The 19,286-nt window shown below is 38.3% G+C and overlaps 1 protein-coding gene across 2 annotated transcripts in view; it reads left to right on the top strand.

Moving 5' to 3' along the window:
• Positions 1-19,286, top strand: part of PKHD1 (PKHD1 ciliary IPT domain containing fibrocystin/polyductin) — a 484,027-nt gene that overhangs the window by 418,771 nt on the left and 45,970 nt on the right. For both annotated transcript variants that reach the window (XM_047795623.1, XM_047795624.1), the window contains one exon: positions 15,238-16,252. In XM_047795623.1, coding sequence (XP_047651579.1) covers positions 15,238-16,252 — 1,015 coding nt within the window. The remainder of the gene's footprint in view (positions 1-15,237; positions 16,253-19,286) is intronic.

Here is a 19,286-nt window from a genome sequence, read left to right as displayed (position 1 = left end):
CCGCTCCCGCGGTATATGGAGATTCCCAGGCTAGGGGTTGAATTGGAGCTGTAGCCACCGGCCTACGCCAGAGCCACAGCAACGTGGGATCCGAGCCACGTCTGCAACCTACACCACAGCTCACGGCAACACCAGATCCTTAACCCACTGAGCAAGGCCAGGGATCGAACCCGCAACCTCATGGTTCCTAGTCGGATTCGTGGACCACTGCACCATGACGGCAACTCCATCATTTTGTTTTAGATTCCATGTATAAGTGACATCATATGATTTTTTTTTTAATTACAGGGACTATAACAGCGTACATTTGTGAACATGTGTTTGTTCCCAACTCTGCACATACGTCATCACACTTAAAATCTTGTCTCTCAACCCCTTGTTTGGGAACTATTCTCAATCACTTTTACAGATGAGTTACCTGAGTCAGGGAGAGGATAAGTAATTTGCTCGTGGTTTTGCATCTAGAAGGTGGCAGGGCCAGGATGCAATGCAAATTCCTCTGACCTGAAAACCTGATCTCTCACCCCCCTAAACTGGACTTCCTGAAATGGCATTTGCTTTGGCTGTTTTCAGCGCAGTATTCAGAGCATAAAAGTCATCATTGAGATCATACCCATGGATGTTTGCAGGTCAAATCGTAATACAACAAAATAACACACATATGAAAATATTTTCTAAGCCATTTACTTCAAACAACATGTAGACAGTGACATTTCAACATAGTGCAAGACTTCTATAAAAGAGTCCTCTGGGATTCACTTGATTGGACTTTCATCCTCAAAAATAAGATTTAAAAAAAATTTTTTAAAGTGTAAAAGGGAAAAATGGTTGATTCAGGAGAAGGGTCTGTTTGATACATATCTTTCTCTCCCTCGTCCATCTTCCTTCCCCCTCCATCTCTTACTTTAATGTCCTGATCGAAGTAACACTTTTACACAGATGGAACAAATACTTCAAAATACTCACCGGGAGAACTCAGTAGAGACAGAAGGGCCTTTCACAGAAAGCCTCACAGGCATCCTTGCTTCACCTAATGGCCAGTCTTACATGGTTTTCCATTTTGCTTACATTAGTTTGGAAATGCATTCCCATGGAAAATAGAACTTTGGTGAGATTGCTCATAATATGGTGACAGATCTTGGAATCTATCGCTCCCTGCAGTCCATCCACCCCTGTGGATGTGAATTCCTCATTGAACTGCTTCCGTGCCTGTGAAGGGTCTTCAGCTGTTTGAACACTCTTCACACTATTTTTTTTTCTTTTTTTTTGTCTTTTTAGGGCCGCACCTGTAGTAGCTTATGGAGGTTCCCAGGCTAGGGGCTGAATCAGAGGTACAGCCACTGGCCCATGCCACAGCCACAGCAACGAGGGATCCCAGCCGAGTCTGTGACCTACACCATAGCTCACGTCAATGCCGGATCCTTAACCCACTGAGCAAGGCCAGGGATCGAACCTGCAACCTCATGGATACCACTCAGATTCGTTTCCGCTGAGCTAAGGCAGCGAGTCCTCTTCACACTATTTTTTGACCTTGTCTTGACTCCCTAGGTTGAGGAGTCACTTCTCCATGCCAACTACCAGCTGTTAGAGTGTCTTCCTCACTTAAGAATGGTGCCAGAGGAGACCTAGCCCCTGAGAGCCACTGCCTAACAATTTATAAAAGCTGACCTGGAAATTTTGAGGCTCTGGAACTTGAACTTTGAATACATTAAACTTTTCAATGTATTGAACTGTAAGTTTCTCAAATTACATTTTCTTATAATACTATCTGTGTGTATGGGTATATGTGCAAGCATATATATCATCTCTTTTTATTTATTTATTTTTTTATTCTCTGTTTTGGCTGTTCTAGTGGCATGTAGAAGTTTCTGGGCCTGGGATCAAACCCACCCCACAGCAGCCACCTGAGCCTCTGCGGTGACAACACCAGACCCCTAACCCACTATACCACCAGGGAACTCCTACCTTATCTCTGTTGTAAGGATGAGAACTACCAGATTGTGGTCACTTGGTAGACTTGAAGACCAATAATTCTAGACTCCAAACTAGCAAAGTTGTGTTTGTTTGTCCTCTATATTGAATTTTTTATCCCCAGGAATATCGCTCTCAATTTACCTTCCCCTTGCAAATATATACCCATTATGTTTGAAGTTTTTTTAAAAAAATGATTTTTAACAAAAAAATAAAAAGCAAAAGCAACCCAAAAAATCACATAAAAATGATTTTTAGCTTGAATTTCCCATTTCAAAAAAGCAGACAGTATTTCTTATTTCTAATGTGACCAAAATATATATTTTCTTTCATATTTTTTTCCAAGATTTCTGTTACCCCCTTTGCATATTTAGGAACACAGCTTTGAGATTTTGGAGTTTCCCCCTCATAGCCTGAGGGTCTATGACAGCCTATATAAACGGGGATAAATTCAACCTGTCTTCACTTTATTTGATCTGTGGCCATTTATATTTGTTAAATTAGAAATAATGAGGTGTAAATGTGGTTTGACAGAAAAGAATTGTAAATGATTTCTTTTCATTTCTTGAAAATAAGAGAATGATTATATATTTTGTTTTTGTCAAAATCTGCTATAGTTGAGTGTACCACGCATTGTGAAATCTATCACAAAATGGCTAAAAAAAATTATCAAGGGAAATGGTGATGTTAACCTCGAGGAAAAAAATCATTAATGTTGATGTATTTCATTCATTTCAAACATATAAATTTTTCTCTTTTGTTGAAAAGGGGGAGATGGAAGGATTCCATGTGCCTTTGAGTCAAAACATTTATTTTACAGACTTTTTTTTTCCCCTTCTGATCCATTTTTCTAAATAAAGGATAGAAGTTGTTTCTTTTTTTTTTTCTTTTCTTTTAATTTTTTTTTTTTCCCCTCGCAAAGAAGACCCCTTTGGCATATTTTCTTTTCAAACGTGAAATGAGGTGGAAAATCCTCATTTCACGACAGGAAGGACAAATATTGACACAGAGTTAATATTTGTTAGAACCCTGGAAGCAACCTGAGAATGCGGGCACACACACACACATAGGGGCACACGCGCGCACACAAACACACACCTCTTCTCCTCCTCCACCAGATCTTCCTAACGCTCCTCCTTTCTTGGTCTTTAGGTCTGTGGTTTCCAATCTAGGGAAAGGCTGACAAAGTGTGTTATATGGCTAGGACATTTTAGAATGCTAACGTACACACAAAACCAGTGCTTGTGTGCACACCTGCACGCACACAAATACAACCTGCTTAATCTAATTTCCTCCACTCTAAGAGCTTCTGGACTTTATCACTGGTCTTGCCCATCTTGAATGCAATAGCATAGCCAAGCCAATACTCCCCGGTCACTCAGCATTTATTAAGTCCTGTCCCCTCTTGCCTCTGGAGAGGAATGCCCTGGGGTGACTGGGTGGCTGCCCCTGACAGGCTGTGTCACTTTATCTATTAGCATTGATTATGAAAGTCAGCTGTGGCTGGCCAGACCTTGGTTTTTTTCTTTCTGTTTTTTTTTTCTTTTTCTTTCTTTCTTTCTTTTTTCCCTCCTTCTCTCAACCCCTCTTACAAGCACCCCTGCCTGGATTTTCATGAGGAAATAATCAGATTAGGCCTTTCACGGTGAGTTCATATGGAGTTCTCTTTCTCCAGTGTGCTACTAACCGAATAAACGTGTTTAGTGGTAAATTGTAAATGACATTATGATTACCAAAGCCAGCATGGGTTTCATTTAAAAGTGATCAGAATTGCAGACCACAAAAATTGTGACTGGCAGATAAGGCCGTTTGGTGAAATGGGAAAAGAAAAGACAAAAACAAGGGAGAAAGATAATCATTACTCAAAACTAAGCCTCCCCCACAGAGAGAGGCAGGAGGGAGAGACACTCACAGGGAAAGAAAAGATGGAATGCTATTTAGAAGGAAAGCTAGCCCGTCCCTGTGGGGCCGCCAGCTGTGGCTGGGAGATGGGGTGATGACGTCCCTATGGCTGCATGTGCAACCCTCTCCAAGAGTTAATGTCAATTCTCTCCCACAAGGAAGAAAGAATGACACCCATTTAGCAGCTTTGGTACCCAATGCATTGCTGGCGCATGCTTCATTTTTGCCCAGCATCAAAATCAAAGTACGGGAATTGATGAACTCTGAAGATGCAGTGCAAAAAAGATGGTATGCGGCTGATAAACCACTGTCTCTTAGTCACTGGAGACAAGTGACTAAGAGAGACAGCTCAAGTTATGGAGAAATAAGATAAAATAGCTTATTTATGAGCACTAGCCTTCCTATTGGCTAGGATAATTCATATTACTTGCTGATAATCTTTAGCCTAGTGCCTTCCTTAAATTTGTTGGCTCTACCTTTATACTTCCAGGGTAGTATAAAGTATAATTTTAAAATATTTAAAAGGTCAAGTGGTAATATAAAAAAGCAAGTAGACTCTCACCGGATGTGTGCTTTGACGAATGGCCCAAAGCCTTTCCGTGGGTGCCTGTCTATAGACCGTGTGGTGGAAACTCCCCTCCCCCAGTGTTAATCATCACAGCTGACCCTACATCTAAACACAATCCCCAAAGGAAGTTATTTGGATTTCATTTCTTTCTTTCTTTTTTTTTTGTCTTTTTTTGCCATTTCTTGGGCCACTCTCGAGGCATATGGAGGTTCCCAGGCTAGGGGTCGAATCGGAGCTGTAGCCACCGGCCTACGCCAGGGCCACAACAACGCCAGATCCGAGCCACGTCTGCAACCTACACCACAGCTCACAGCAACGCCAGATCCTTAACCCAGTGACTGAGCAAGGGCAGGGATCGAACCCGCAACCTCATGGTTCCTAGTCGGATTCGTTAACCACTGCGCCACGACGGGAACTCCTGGATTTCATTTCATTGTGCCAAAAGCATAGGTAGAAGTTTAAAAATATGCTCTTCTCATCTTCCTCTTCCTCATGGCTGTTTCTAAGTAATTGTGCGTATCCTAATGGCTATCTATAAACTATGGATAATCAAACTTACTCTTAGAAAGTGTTAGGTAAAGGAGGTTGAAAAAGGATGAAGGGAAGGGAGGGAGGAGAGAAAAAGGGAAGGAAGGACCATCAACCTTATGGCTTGAAGATACCCTTGCAGTGAGGTCAAGTCTTCCTCTTTGCATTCTAATCCCTCTTTCATCCTGACCCGCTTCCAGGTACCCTTCTCATGAGTCTATGGTCTTCCTATCAGAAATTTTGCTACCTGAAGCTCTCCTAAGTAACCATTATCTATCATTTGCAACAACCATGGGATGATCACCATCTGGCCATGCAAGAACTGCTGAAGCAATAGTCTCCCATTGACAAAAACTATGTGAAGTCCTCAGGACCAATGGGATAGTTTCCACACCCCTGTTACAGAGTGTGACAACAGTGTGTTTTCCTGAATCTCCCATCTCACCTCAGTCTCTACCACACCTCCATCACCATACACTATTTATTATCTCCGGAAGACATTTCTTTCCTGATTCATTCAAGGCTCATCCAGTCTTTCACTCCCTTCCTCCAAATTTAGCTCCTGGTACTGGGTGGAATTCTGAGGTTGGAACCAACAAACTCTTCTCTATGTTCATAGAGCATTCTTTAATCCTTTTGCCTCAACTGGAACCTAGCCTAAAGCTGCCACTCCCTTTTAAAGCCTCTTAGTTGTTACACCCATAGACCTTTGTTTGAGGGGTTCTTTGTTTCTGAGTTTCTCTAATTGTTTCTCTATTCTTCTGATTGTTTTTATATTGCCCCCATGCTCTATGTAAGAGCCCTTTAATAAAAACTGGTTTATTGTGTGGTCATCCTGGATTAGTTGCTGCAGATAGAAATTTGACTTCCTGAACTGACCACTGCTGATAATAGGCTGGCTTCCTGGACTGGTTACAGCACTTTGTGGATGAGAATTCTATTTTCATACATGGTCTGGCTATTGTCTCTGTATATTCAGTCTCTTTCTACTTATCTTCAAGACTTCTCTACAAAACCTAATGCAGACAGTCTTCAATAAATGTTATTGTTTTTTTTCCAGTATGCCTTTTTTCCATTCCTCCTTACACACAGTCATAACATTGAAATTGTTGTCATCGACAACTTTCAAAATCATGAACTCAAGTAACTTACTCTAAGATCATGATGCAATTCTTTTTTTTTTTTTTTGGCTTTTTTGGCTTTTTTGGGATGCACCTGGGGCATGTGGAGGTTCCCAGGCTAGGGGTTGAATTGGAGCTACAGCTGCCGGACTTTGCCACAGCCACAGCAGTGCAGTTTCCGAACCACGTCTGTGACCTATACCATAGCTCACGACGACACCGGATCCTTAACCCACTGAGCGAGGCCAGGGATTGAAGCCTCAACCTCATGGTTACTAGTCAGATTTGTTTCAGCTGTGCCACAAGGGGAACTCCGATATGACTCAGTTCTTTCCAGCTCCTTTGTCCAAGAACCTTTTCCTTGTGACATTAAATCCATCACCATGGAGTTCCTGTCGTGGCTCAGTGGTTAACGAATCCGATTAAGAACTATGAGGTTGTGGGTTCAATCCCTGGCCTTGCTCAGTGGGTTAAGGATCCGGTGTTGCTGTGAGCTGTGGTGTAGGTCGCAGACATGGCTCGGATCCCATGTTGCTATGGCTCTGGTGTAGGCCAGCGGCTACAGCTCCAATTCGACCCCTAGCCTGGGAACCTCCATATGCCGCTGGAGTGGCCCAAGAAAATGGCAAAAAGACAAAAAAAAAAATCCATCACCATGTGTCTTTTTTTTTGGGGGGGGGTGGTATACATAAATTCCCTGATTTATTTCTCTCATTAGGCAGCTGAGCTGTCTAATTATAATGCATCATTATAATTAGTTATTTGCAAACATCTTTAACACATATAACCCTCTGTTTCTTCTTCTCAAACACAGGCAGAAACCCAACCTTCCGTGAACCCAGCTGTCCTGATGTCCATGCCTTCCTATTAGGCATATCCAAGGCAGGTGTTCATACACTTCCCATAACACAAGCTGACTTACTGGGAAGGTGATGAGTTTGGGTTTTCACAGTCCTCATTTACATGGGCCACTTCCAAGAAGATACCCAAATGAATCCTAGCAATATGTTCACATGGCTCTATATTTTTGTAAAATTTGCAAAATGGAGATACTTTTACTAAAATTTAAGATAACCCTCCCTTCTCCGTCTAAATTCTCTTTCATCCTTTCCAGTATTCCTTTCATAAATACGATACGGATGTATGACACTGGAGTAGCCACAAACATTCTTAGGATCTTGCTATGAGGAGGCTCAATTGGATATACATTTGATGTGGGTCTAATAGGATGTGTTTTTTTGTGGTTCACAACCACCTGTATGTAAACTTTTTCCTAGCCACTTATGTCAACTTACCCATGTTGTGCCAGAGCCAGACCCTAAGTCACACAGTGATATGAATGCATCCTAAGGTGTGAGAATAAAGTGAGAGGTGGGGGAGACGTACAGCTTGAAATGACAGTGTCATGAAAGTTACTCTATGAAAATTTATTCAAATACTACAGCTCACACCTTAGAGAAGCTTTCTTGGAAATTCTCCACATTTGTCAATGATTCTGAATATTTATGCATTACCAATCATTAGTTGTGAAACCAAAAGGAATTCTTCTAAACTACCAGTAATAGAAAACAAATGTCAATCATCCAGGCTAAAGAAAAGACTGAGTTATCTTTCTGTCTCCTCTGTAGAAATGATTACACCATTGTTGTCATAAAGAAGCAACACGGAAGTGCAACCAAGAAATAGGCAAGAAGTAATACAGGGTTATGTTGGGTAATTCATTAATATTACTTTTCTCTAGATTTTATCATGTTTATGGTATTCAAGAAATTTAAATTTATAATTGTGATGATTTTCTCATTTGACTAATATTTTCTCACCTGTATTTCTGATTTTTCATTCATAATTTTGTATCTATTTTTATAGACTAGCTCCTCAACATTGTGTAGGAGCTAAAATCCAGAAAGGCTGGGTTCCTTCTCTTGCATAATGATTGTTTCACACTATTTTCTCAATCTACAAACATTCTACTCCATCCTTCTTCCCTCACGCCCAATCCACACCCTCACACTTGACTTTCACTTGAAGACCTTGATTGCCTCACCTGTCTCAGCAGATAAGCATGACATCAGTCTCCCACCCCCCCCACCTCCACCTGCACAAACACTTTCTCTCTTCCTTCCTGCTCCATGAGAGATGGAGTTGTTGGACCTACCAGATCTACCAGCTTTTAAAGGGCTCTGGATTCTGTTTACTCTGTTCATCCAGTTCCTTCAAGAGTCCACCATTCTCTGTACTGTCTTACCTGTAAAACCTTAGTTTGCGTCTGAACACAGTAATCTGATTTTTTCTAGTGCATTTCATGAAGCTCTGAATGATCAGAGTAATGTGTTAGCTACTTTTCACAATCATATCCTGAGTGCTGGACTTATTTAATACAATTAAGTATTAATTATTTTAAGAGAACCTATTTTTCAACTCACAAGGAACATTCTCTTTGTGTAGTATCCTTATTGTCAAAACTCCAGGGTAGAAATTTTTGTTTAAAGTAAGTCTTGGGATCCTACTGTACAGCACAGGGAAATATGTGTAATTGGTTCACTTTGCTGTATAGCAGAACTTGATGAAACATTGTAAATCAACTATACTTTAATTAAAAAAAAGAAATAAGACTGTGCTACCAGAAATGACTATGAAATTATTTAGTGGAATTATTTTGCCATTATTTTCCATTGTTGTTGTTTTTATCTGTTTTAACTTTCTTTATAAAAGAAGGATTTTCCAGTTAATTATAATAATGTATCCACTATATAAATTATTTTTTCTCTGGTGAATAAATGTTACTTGTATTCACTTTTATCTCCTTTACAAAGAGACTGGGCAGTCACATCCCAATTATCATTCTCACATTACTGTCAAAGAAACTTCATCTCTGAATTCTAAAACACACAGGACCAGAGAAACACTGTCTCTTTTATAAGCCTGAATAACCTTAAAATGTAATTAATGTGTTATTTACTACAGGGTTTTTTAACACAACATTATTTTTGAGGATAGCAAAATTTATAAAGAGTATATGGTTTAGGAGGGTGAGTGTCCTATGTTGTATTTTGTCAAGAAGACCTGAACCAAAGAAGTCGTTTTAAATATTCTTTATACTTAACAATGATCAAATGGGTATGTCCTCTCTTTTATAGGGACACAGGGAGGAAGAATGATTTATAATCATTAATGTTTCATGAAACTCTTCTGACTTAAATTAGGAGATACTAGTTACTGACTTCTTGAAGGTCATACTGGTAGGCTTCCAACTAAATGTTTTAGAAATCCGAACCCCTGCATTTCTTTCCTAGTAAGATGTTCATACAGATTAAAAATAAATAAATAAATCATGCACAAAAGCAGTGCATGTAATTGATACTGCACTCGTTACCCTGGGATCAGGAAGGGAACTGGCTAAATATAAGTAAGGCATTGACACGTATTTGAGTAACCATATGTGCCTGACACTTAATTCCTAATCACATTGCAGTACTTAATAATAATGAAAAGGCAACTGACTCCTTATTATTGAAGAAAGAGGTCACATAGTTAGTGACCAAATCTTCTCACTATTAGCAGATTAGGCATACACAAAGATTCTCATTAAATAATTCCTTGCCTCAATTCATAGGATTTATAATCCAATTCGTACCAGAATTCCAATGGATTATGAAGATGTGACATTCTTTTTATAATCTATCACTGTATTCCTGAGCTTGCTCATGGGCATTGGGCCTGAGTCCCAAACACTCCAGGGTACACATATGCTCTGAAACACAGCAGAGATTATGTCCTCTCAAATTCTTACCTACAAACCTTCTCTGATCCTTCCTGGTTCAAACCCTTCTCTCTTGCCTTCTATTCTCCTCCTTGAGACACTGCCTCCAACCTGAGTATCAGTCTCTGCTCATCCAGTGTCACTGCTGAAGACGAGAATAGAGAGCTTTGGATCCTGAGGGTAAAGATGACCTGGGGGTTCAGTTTTCTTGGTGGATTAGCTCCTGGGAGCAATATATATGAATGATGAAAAGAACTCATCACTGAGCCATGTTGATGGTATGCATTCTAGTACTATAGCTCCTGTTATACCTATTATTCTAAAAAAAAATTGAATCACATTGCAGATGGTTCATTTTTGTTATTTTTTGTTGCCTTAGACTGTACCTGCCATCAGGAATAGAGGTAGAGAAAGAAAAACTTATGTTTCTACCTTTCTATTTGTTTAATGAATTAATGAATCAGCCAAGAAACATAAAAATCTTTGTCATACAGAAATTTGTTTTGTGGACAAAACAGTTATGCGATTTAAGAACAGAATATTCAGGAGTTCCTGTTATGGCTTAGCAGTAATTAATCTAACTAGTATCCATGAAGATGTGGGTTCAATCCCTGGCCTTGCTCAGTTGGTTAAGGATCAGACCTTGCCATGAGTTGGGGTGTAGGTCGCAGATGTGGCTCAGATCCCGCTGTTGCTGTGGCTGTGGCTTCAGCTGACAGCTGTAGCTCCAATTCAACCCCTAGCCTGGGAACTTCCATATGCCACCGGGGCAGCCCTAAAAAGACAAAAAAAAAAAAAGACAAAAAAAAACCCCACAGACTATTCATAAAAATATAATAAGCGATAATTTCAGTCTTACAATTTCATGTAAAATACTTGGATCTCTCACAGTATTGAGTTATCAAATTATAACATTAAGGGGAAGTTCTCACAATGCATATTTGTAATATACTCTGTAATTAGGATGAGTTGGTTTAAATTGTATTCCAGCTATGGAATAATAATCTTATGACTAGACACTTGGAAAGAATAGATACAAATTACTTGAAGAATAGAAGTTTTGTTGTTTGCCTTTTTTTTTTTTTAGGGCCGCACCAGCAGCATACGGAGGTTCCCAGGCTAGGGGTCGAATTGGAGCTGTTGCTGCCAGCCTACGCCAGAGCCACAGCAATGGCAGATCCGAACCGCGTCTGCCACCTACACCACAGCTCACGGCAACACCAGATCCTTAACCCACTGAGCGAGGCCAGGGATTGAACCTGCAACCTCATGGTTCCTAGTCGGATTCATTTCTGCTGCGCCATGACGGGAACTCCTAAAGAATAGAAGTTTTAAAAAGGACATTACGTATCAGTCAACTGATACATATTAAGGAGTATCTTCTGTGTTTGAGATAGGGTATTAAACCCCATGATAATTTATATATAGAAGATATAGTCGCAGACTTTGTGGAATAATCCTTAAGGACCCTTATGTCTAGCGTTTATGTAATTTATCACAGTACAGATAGTAGCAAAGAAGGATTAAGAATCATATCAACTAAGAGAATGTTTTATTTAGGTACAGTTCCAAGACATTAGCAATCTATAGAGGTCACTTTAAAAGACTTGGATGAGAAGCTAGAAGAACAAAGTCAGAGATCAATAGAACTGGATGGAATGTGAATGATTCATCAATGACACTAGTATGACTGGGGAAAAAAATGCTTAAAAAAAAAAAGGAGAGTGAGCAGTAGATTTAGAAAAGAGGAACCAGTGTGATTCAAAAATCTTCCATGAGAGAAGGCTGCCTGTTACATCTGAAAAGGGTAACCTGTAGTAGAGCCTGGTGTATCAGGGTCTCAAAGCGAAATTTCCATGGCTATGAAGATCATGCAATTAATTAGTTTCTTTCATACTGTTTCCATGATGTTGAAGACAGTTTATTTCTCTTTAGCATGTCCATATTATATGGTTCATATAATAGAGAGAAAACACAATTATGTAAAGGTGACCATTTAAAAAGTATTTTATAATTGCAGTTCCCATCATGGCTAAGCGGTAACAAACCCAACTAGCAACCATGAGGATGCAGGTAGGTTCAATCCCTGGCCTTTCTCAGTGAGTTAAGAATCCAGCGTTGCCCTGAGCTGTGGTTTAGGTCGCAGACATAGCTTGGATCTGGCATTGCTGTGGCTGTGGTATAGACTGGCAGCTGCAACTCTGATTCGACCCCTAGCCTGGGAACTTCCATATGCAGCGAGTGCAGCCCTAAAAAAAAAAAAAAAAAAAAAAAAAGTATTTTATAATTAAATCTCTTTAGCATTTAATTTAGTGATTTCAGTTTGAGACAAAGATAAATAAGAATTTTCTGTTTTATCTTGTGTCGGTTTTCAAGGAATCTGCCTATTTCATCTAAGTTGTTGAATTTGTTGGCATAAAGTTTGTTTGGAATAGTCTCAATCCTTATCTGTAGGATATGAAGTAATAATCCTTTTGTTCTTGAAACTGGTGACTTAATGCTCTTTCTTTATATCTTGATCAGTCTGGTGTGGGGTCAATCAATTTGTTGACCTTTTCTAAGAATCAAATTTTAGCTTTATTCACTTTCTCTGTTTTTTTTTTTGTTTGTTTGTTGTCTATTTCATTAAGTTGTGCTGTCATATTCATTATTTTCTTTTTCTACTTTTGATTTGCTTTGCTCTTTTTTCTAAATTTGTGAAGTCATAGTTGAGGCATTACTTTGAGACAATTCTTTTGTAAAATAATATGTTACAATTTTCCTTGTAATTTTGACCTTGTGGTTGCTATTACAGTTGAGGTACAAGTAAACCATAAGCAGCACTTTGGTGATTAAAGATTATTGATACCATAGGCTGCTTTGGCACAGATTTTTTTTTTTCCCTTCAACTTTCCTTCAACTTATCTCTTTTCCATAGATAAAAGAGATCTATGATACTCTTTTTTGTAACTGAGTTATAGTTGATTGACAGTGTTATGTTTGTTTTGGGTATACGGCTAAGAGATTCAATTTTATATGTATAAATATATGTATATATATCTTTATATTTTAGCAAAGTGATTCATTATATATATATAAATATATATATCTTTATATTTTATCTGTAAAAATATATGTATATAAAATTGAATCACTTTGCTGTACACCCACTCTGCTACTGAAATAGCAGAGGGAACTCTATTCAGTATTTTGTAATAACCTATAATAAAAAATAATATTAAAAAGAATATATATACACACATACATATATATGTAGCATATATATATACTATGTATGTATATGCATACACATATATACATAGTATATATAGTATGTATATGTATTCTTTCTAATATTATTTTATTATAGGTTATTACAAAATATTTTATTTTTGAATATACTAAAAATAATATTAAGAAGAATATATGTACATAATATAATGTGGTACATACAAAAATAATATTAAAAAGAATATATACACATATATACTTTACATTATTTTTAATATTATTTTTTATTATGTTATTACAAAATATTGAGTAGAGTTCCCTCTGCTATTCCAGTAGGTCCTTGTTGTTTATCTGCTTTATATAGAGCAGTTTATACCTGATAATCCTATACTCCTAATTTATTCCTCCCCCCTTTCCCCTTTTGTAACCATAAAGTTGTTTTCCATGTCTGTCTGTGAGTCTGTTTGTTTTGTAAATAAGTTCATTTGTATCATTCTTTAGAGTCCAGATATAAGTAATATCATACGGTATTTGTCTTTCTCTGTACAGAGTATGATAACCTCTAGGCCCATCCATCTTGCTGAAAAAGCATTATTTCATTCTTTTTTATAGCTGAGTAGCATTCTGTTGTATATATGTACTACCTCTTCTTTATCCATTCATCAGTCAATGAACATTTAGGTTGTTTCCATGTCTCGGCTATTGTAAATAGTGCTGCAATGAACACTGGGTGCATGTATCTTTTAGAATTAGAATTTTCTCCAGATATACGCTCAAGAGTCAGATTGTTGGATCATATGATAACTTTTTTTTTAGTTTCTTAATGAATCTCTACACTGTTTTCCATAGTGGCTGCACTGGATTCCCACCAACAACATAGGAGGATTTCTTTTTCTCCACACTCTCTCCATCCTTTATAGTTTGTGGATTTTTCAATCATGGCCATTTTCTGACCATTGTAAGGTGATATCTCGTAGTTTTGATGAGCACAGATTTCTTATCATATTATATGGAAGGAAGGATGTAGGAGGTGTCTAGATCATGCTCAAGTATAGTATAGCCTATGTTAGTAATAATTTGATTTTGTTTGTTGTTCCAATCCTTAAGCTACTTAGATGAATATGCAAGTTAAAATAAGTAGAAAACAATACAATTCAGTACCTATACATTTTAAGTCAAAAGGAGAGTTCCCATTGTGGCACAGCAGAAATGAATCCGACTAGTATCCATGAGGATGTGGGTTTGATCCCTGGCCTTTCTCAGTGGCTTAAGGATCTGGCCTTGCTGTGAGCTGTGGTGTATGTCCCAGATGTGGCTTGGATCCTGCGTTGCTTTGGCTGTGGTGTAGGACTGCAGTTGTAGCTTGAATTCAGCCTCTAGCTGGGAGGTTCTATATGCTGTGAGTACAGCCCTAAAAAAGCAAAAAAATGAAAAAAGTCAAAGGAACTCTTTGGTTGGAAGATAAAACAAACCTTTGATTTCAGAACAAAAACTACTCTAGGTTCATAAACAGGAAGATTAGAAAAATGGGGAAAGTGAATAATATTGTTTCTTTAAATGTATTCATTAGCTGCAACCATCCTCACCTTGGTCTCTATGTAATGTCGTTACTCTCCAAATTGCTACTTTCCTCTTTTCCTTTTCTTGTCTTTCTTTATTCTTCATATTTAGAGAAAAAGGAAGTATGAGAAAATGATATAGTCTGACATCCAAACTCTCGCAATCTGGTCACAATATACCGTTTCAATTTTAATGTAACTCCATAAAATCTCTGTTCCTGCCCCTTCAACCTACCTCCTTCCCATTGACCCAGATATTGTTACCACCTTCTCTCCTATCCTTTTTCCATTATGGAGGCCTTAGAGGTTCTTCCTTTTTCTTAATCACTTTCCTTTTTCAACTCTTTTACCACTTAGCTGTTACATCCATTATTAACTTTAAATAACATATTATGTCACATATACATTTAAATTATATTAAACAGCAGTTAGTTAACATACGTATTTTTCCATATTTTGCTCAAGATTTCTTTGCATTTTCAATAGGGTTAGGGTTAGGGTTGAATGTTCAATAAATATTTCTTGAGGTTACAGATGATGGTGAGGGTGAAGAATTGTAGATCATCCTCGAGAGATTACGATTCTTGTATCACCGGTTTATTTTTATTTATTTTATAGGCACATTCAGAGAAGAGCAGAAATGCACATACCGAGCTCCAATACAAGGCTACATCTGCAAGCAGACTGACCAAGTGATCTTAATTCTTGACAGTGCTGATGCCACGTGGGCCATGCAGAAGTTATATCCAGTTGTATCTGTGACTAGTGGATTTGTTGACACCTTTAGTAGCATAAATGCCAATACTCCCTGCTCCACTTCAGGGTCTGTATCTGCTTTCTATTCCATTTTACCCACCAGGGAGATCACCAAGGTCTGCTTTGTGGATCAGACTCCTCAAGTCTTGCGTTTTTTTCTATTGGGGAACAAAAGTACCTCCAGGCTCCTCTTGGCTGTGTTCTACCATGAACTTCAGAGCCCCCATGTTTTCTTAGGGGAAAGACTCATTCCGCCTACTCTGGTTCAATCAGCTTCCTCACTGCTGAATGAGCCTATTGGCTCCAACTATTTCAGCATCATGGATAACCTCTTGTATGTTGTCCTGCAAGGAGAGGAGCCCGTTGAAATACGCTCAGGTGTTGCCATTCATTTGGCCCTCACTGTGATGTTTTCAGTTCTAGAAAAAGGCTGGGAAGTCATGATCCTTGAAAGACTAACTGACTTCTTAAAGGTTTGCCAAGACCAGATCAGACTTATTCATGAGATACCTGGCGATGAATCAACCTTAAAGGCCATTGCTGACAGTAAAACAAAGCGAAAACGCAATTGCCCAATTGTGACTTGTGTCAATCATGATAGAGCTGGTCAACGTAGACCTCTCATGATAGAGATGAGCTCATATCGAGTCTTATCGCCAACCACTATGGACACTGTCTCAAAAGTGATGGTCATTGAAATTGGTGATCCGCCAACAATGAGGAACACTGGACCAATTCCATCCTTATCAAGTAGCAAATTACAGAATCTGGCTCACCAGGTGATCACTGCTCACCAGATAGGAGTACTAGAGAATGCTCTAAATATCACTGTTGGGGCCCTACTGGTGACTCAGTCAAAGGGAATCATCAGCTCTGGGTAAGTTTCTAATTATAATAATATCTAAATGAAAGTTGATTTCTTGGGTGCATATGGAAAATGTCAGTCTACTTACAATGGATCACATAACCTGTCTGCTTCTTAAGGCAAGAATAAAAATGTTGTGTCATTTATAGACTTAAATTTTTAATTCTAAAATTTTTAAATTTAATCTATGGTGTTCAGGCTTATTCTATGTCCTAGGTTGTTGAAGATGTTGTATTTTGGTACTTTAAAGTGAAAAGCAGGGAGGAAGAAATTTTTCTAAAGCAACATGTCTTCAATTTGTTTGTTCATTTATTGATTCATGTAATGAATTTAAGCAGTAGGTTAGATTCTGGAGTTGCTAGGGTGAAACAGATATGATCTTTGCCTTATGGGGTAAAACACTACCTGTCACAATTGCACAGAACTCTGAGCTAAAACTTGAGTACTCAAGGGGATGATAATAATTCTGCCTATAGTGACTGGGGCAGGAACTTATATTTATGAAAGTTTTGGAGGGATTACCAGGTGTTTACTAAGCTAAAGTAGTCACCCTGATTGGGTTTTATTTAATCTAAGATTACAAAGCCCTGAAAGGATGTCAAATTTTGAGAGGCAAGGGCATAATTACTGCCAACTATATTTATGGCACGCACCCATGTAGGATCTGAAATATCCTTTTTGTTACGTTATTCTGACTCCACAAACTTGTGTTTTGAGGTTCTTCACCAGATCTATGTTCAGTAGACACTTCACTCACTTTCCCTGAGTTTGTTGCTGAAATTTGGCCTCTGTCTACTGGTGTTGAGTAAGAACACAGAGACAGAGTTTTGGGTGAAGGAGGAAAATATAACTTTTATTGCTTTGCCAGGCAAAGGAGGTTACAGCAGGCTAATGCCTTAAAGACTGTGCTCTCTGTTGGGAAGAACTGAGGGGAAATAATAAAAGGGAGAAAAACAGGTTTTCAGGTAGGAATCAGGACTAGGACAAAAATGCATTCTTTTTTCTTTGGGGGAATCTTAGTCATCAAAGCTGGAGTTAGGAGATCTTGGCATGATCATGACGGTGGTCTTCTGGGTTATTGCCCAGAATAAGAGTACTTGCAAAAAGGGCATATTGATCAAGACTAGAACAAACCAGGAAAGTTTCTGAAAAACATCATGTGCTAATAATCTTTAATCCACAGGCAGTTGTGCTCAGGGTGTCTAATCTTTAGCTTACCGGTGATTGTGTTTAGGGTGCAGTTAAGCCAGGGAGAAGGACAAAGAAGGACTCTGAGCTGTTCAATTTTAAAGTATTCATTTCTAAAAGAAACATAAGGAATATAACTTTTCTCTTATGTATATAAGATGCCTACATCATTATGTGTATTCCTTGAGAGGGAACCAGGACCCTGCTCCAAGGCTGTGCTATTCTTTCTTTTTTTTTATTTATTTATTTGTTGTTGTTGTTGTTGTTGTTGTTATTGTTGTTGTTGTTGCTATTTCTTGGGCCGCTCCCGCGGCATATGGAGGTTCCCAGGCTAGGGGTTGAATTGGAGCTGTAGCCACCGGCCTACGCCAGGGCCACAGCAACGCGGGATCCGAGCCGCGTCTGCAACCTACACCACAGCTCACGGCAACGCCAGATCGTTAACACACTGACTGAGCAAGGGCAGGGATCGAACCCGCAACCTCATGGTTCCTAGTCGGATTCGTTAACCACTGCGCCACGACAGGAACTCCTTTTTTTAATTATTTTTATTTTTATTTATTTATTTATTTGTTGTTGTTGTTGTTGTTGTGCTGTTATTTCTTGACTGCTCCTCCCTTGTCTTTGCATCCCCTTCCTTCCCTGATCAGCAACTGTCTGAACCTGTCCCTAAAAACTCAGGAAAGGTCATGGAGGCTGAATGAGGCCCATTTCCTAAAAACAAGAAAAGGGGGACACAGAAAGGCTTTTGTGCTCAGGAGCCCTACAGGGCCCTGCTTGGTTATAAGCTTAGTAAATGAAGTACATGAAGTACATGATAAGGGAAGGCAAGTATTAATTACTCTCAATTTTACAGTGTATTATCTAAGAGGTAAATTGTCCAGCCCAAGTTCAAAGACATCCGTCAAGAGTTCAAGACTGTTGAAGTCCCAAGTTTCAATTTTTATCAGATGCAAAAGAACCATAAATGATACTCCAGACTGAGAGGCAATATGAACTTGTTATAATGCTTAGGAAACATGGGTAAGCTAACCATGTCACACATGTGCATTGCTTGGTTATAGAGAACTCAAGATGGGCATACCGAGATATTCCCTGCTAACTTGTCATTACTACTGAAAAAATAACCTCAAACCCATGCACATTTTAAGTTGATATAGTTGATACTGAGTCCCTGAAATAGGTAAAATTGTTTTGATTCTGATTATTTCATTGATTGTTTCATATTTGATTCATATTTCAAGGATTATTTCATTGAACAAAAATGAAATTAGTTTTATTCAATGAAATTTTAGAACATTCATATTCTTTTAGATTATTTGGTTGCTGCTTTTTCACTGTGTTTGTGATAGTGCTAATAAATAAGCAATTAATATTTAATGAGTATTAATTACTTCTATACAACCTTCTCCAATGGATGTGAGATTCACTATTAAAAAAAAAGCAAACCAAAAAGACATACTTTCACATTTTCAGGGATATTTGAGTAATACATTGATTGCCTTTTTATACACAGAACAACATATCCGAGTGAAAGTTTAGCTAGTGTTTTTGTATATTTTAACTATCCTTGGTTATCCTCTTCCTTACAGTACACTAGTGTGTGCGAAAGATATGAAAACTTAAGCAGTTTTTCTTCTGGATTCTAGTTGATTTGAAGGGCTTTGGGAATTGTTAGCTTAGAATTAAAAAGGACCCCTAGTTGCATAATTGCTCAGAATCTATTAAATTTCAGATATTATGACCAACCACTCAAACTTCACCATGTTATTGATATAATTATATTGTGCATGCTAACGTAAAAATCAGGATTCTGAAAAAAAACAATGCTGATGTATTTTAGCTTATGTTTAAATAT

The sequence above is a fragment of the Phacochoerus africanus genome, chromosome 9, assembly GCF_016906955.1.
Source record: "Phacochoerus africanus isolate WHEZ1 chromosome 9, ROS_Pafr_v1, whole genome shotgun sequence".
Lineage (NCBI taxonomy): Eukaryota > Metazoa > Chordata > Mammalia > Artiodactyla > Suidae > Phacochoerus > Phacochoerus africanus.
Note: the sequence above shows the minus strand (reverse complement) of the source record. Positions and strands in the feature narration are given on the sequence as shown.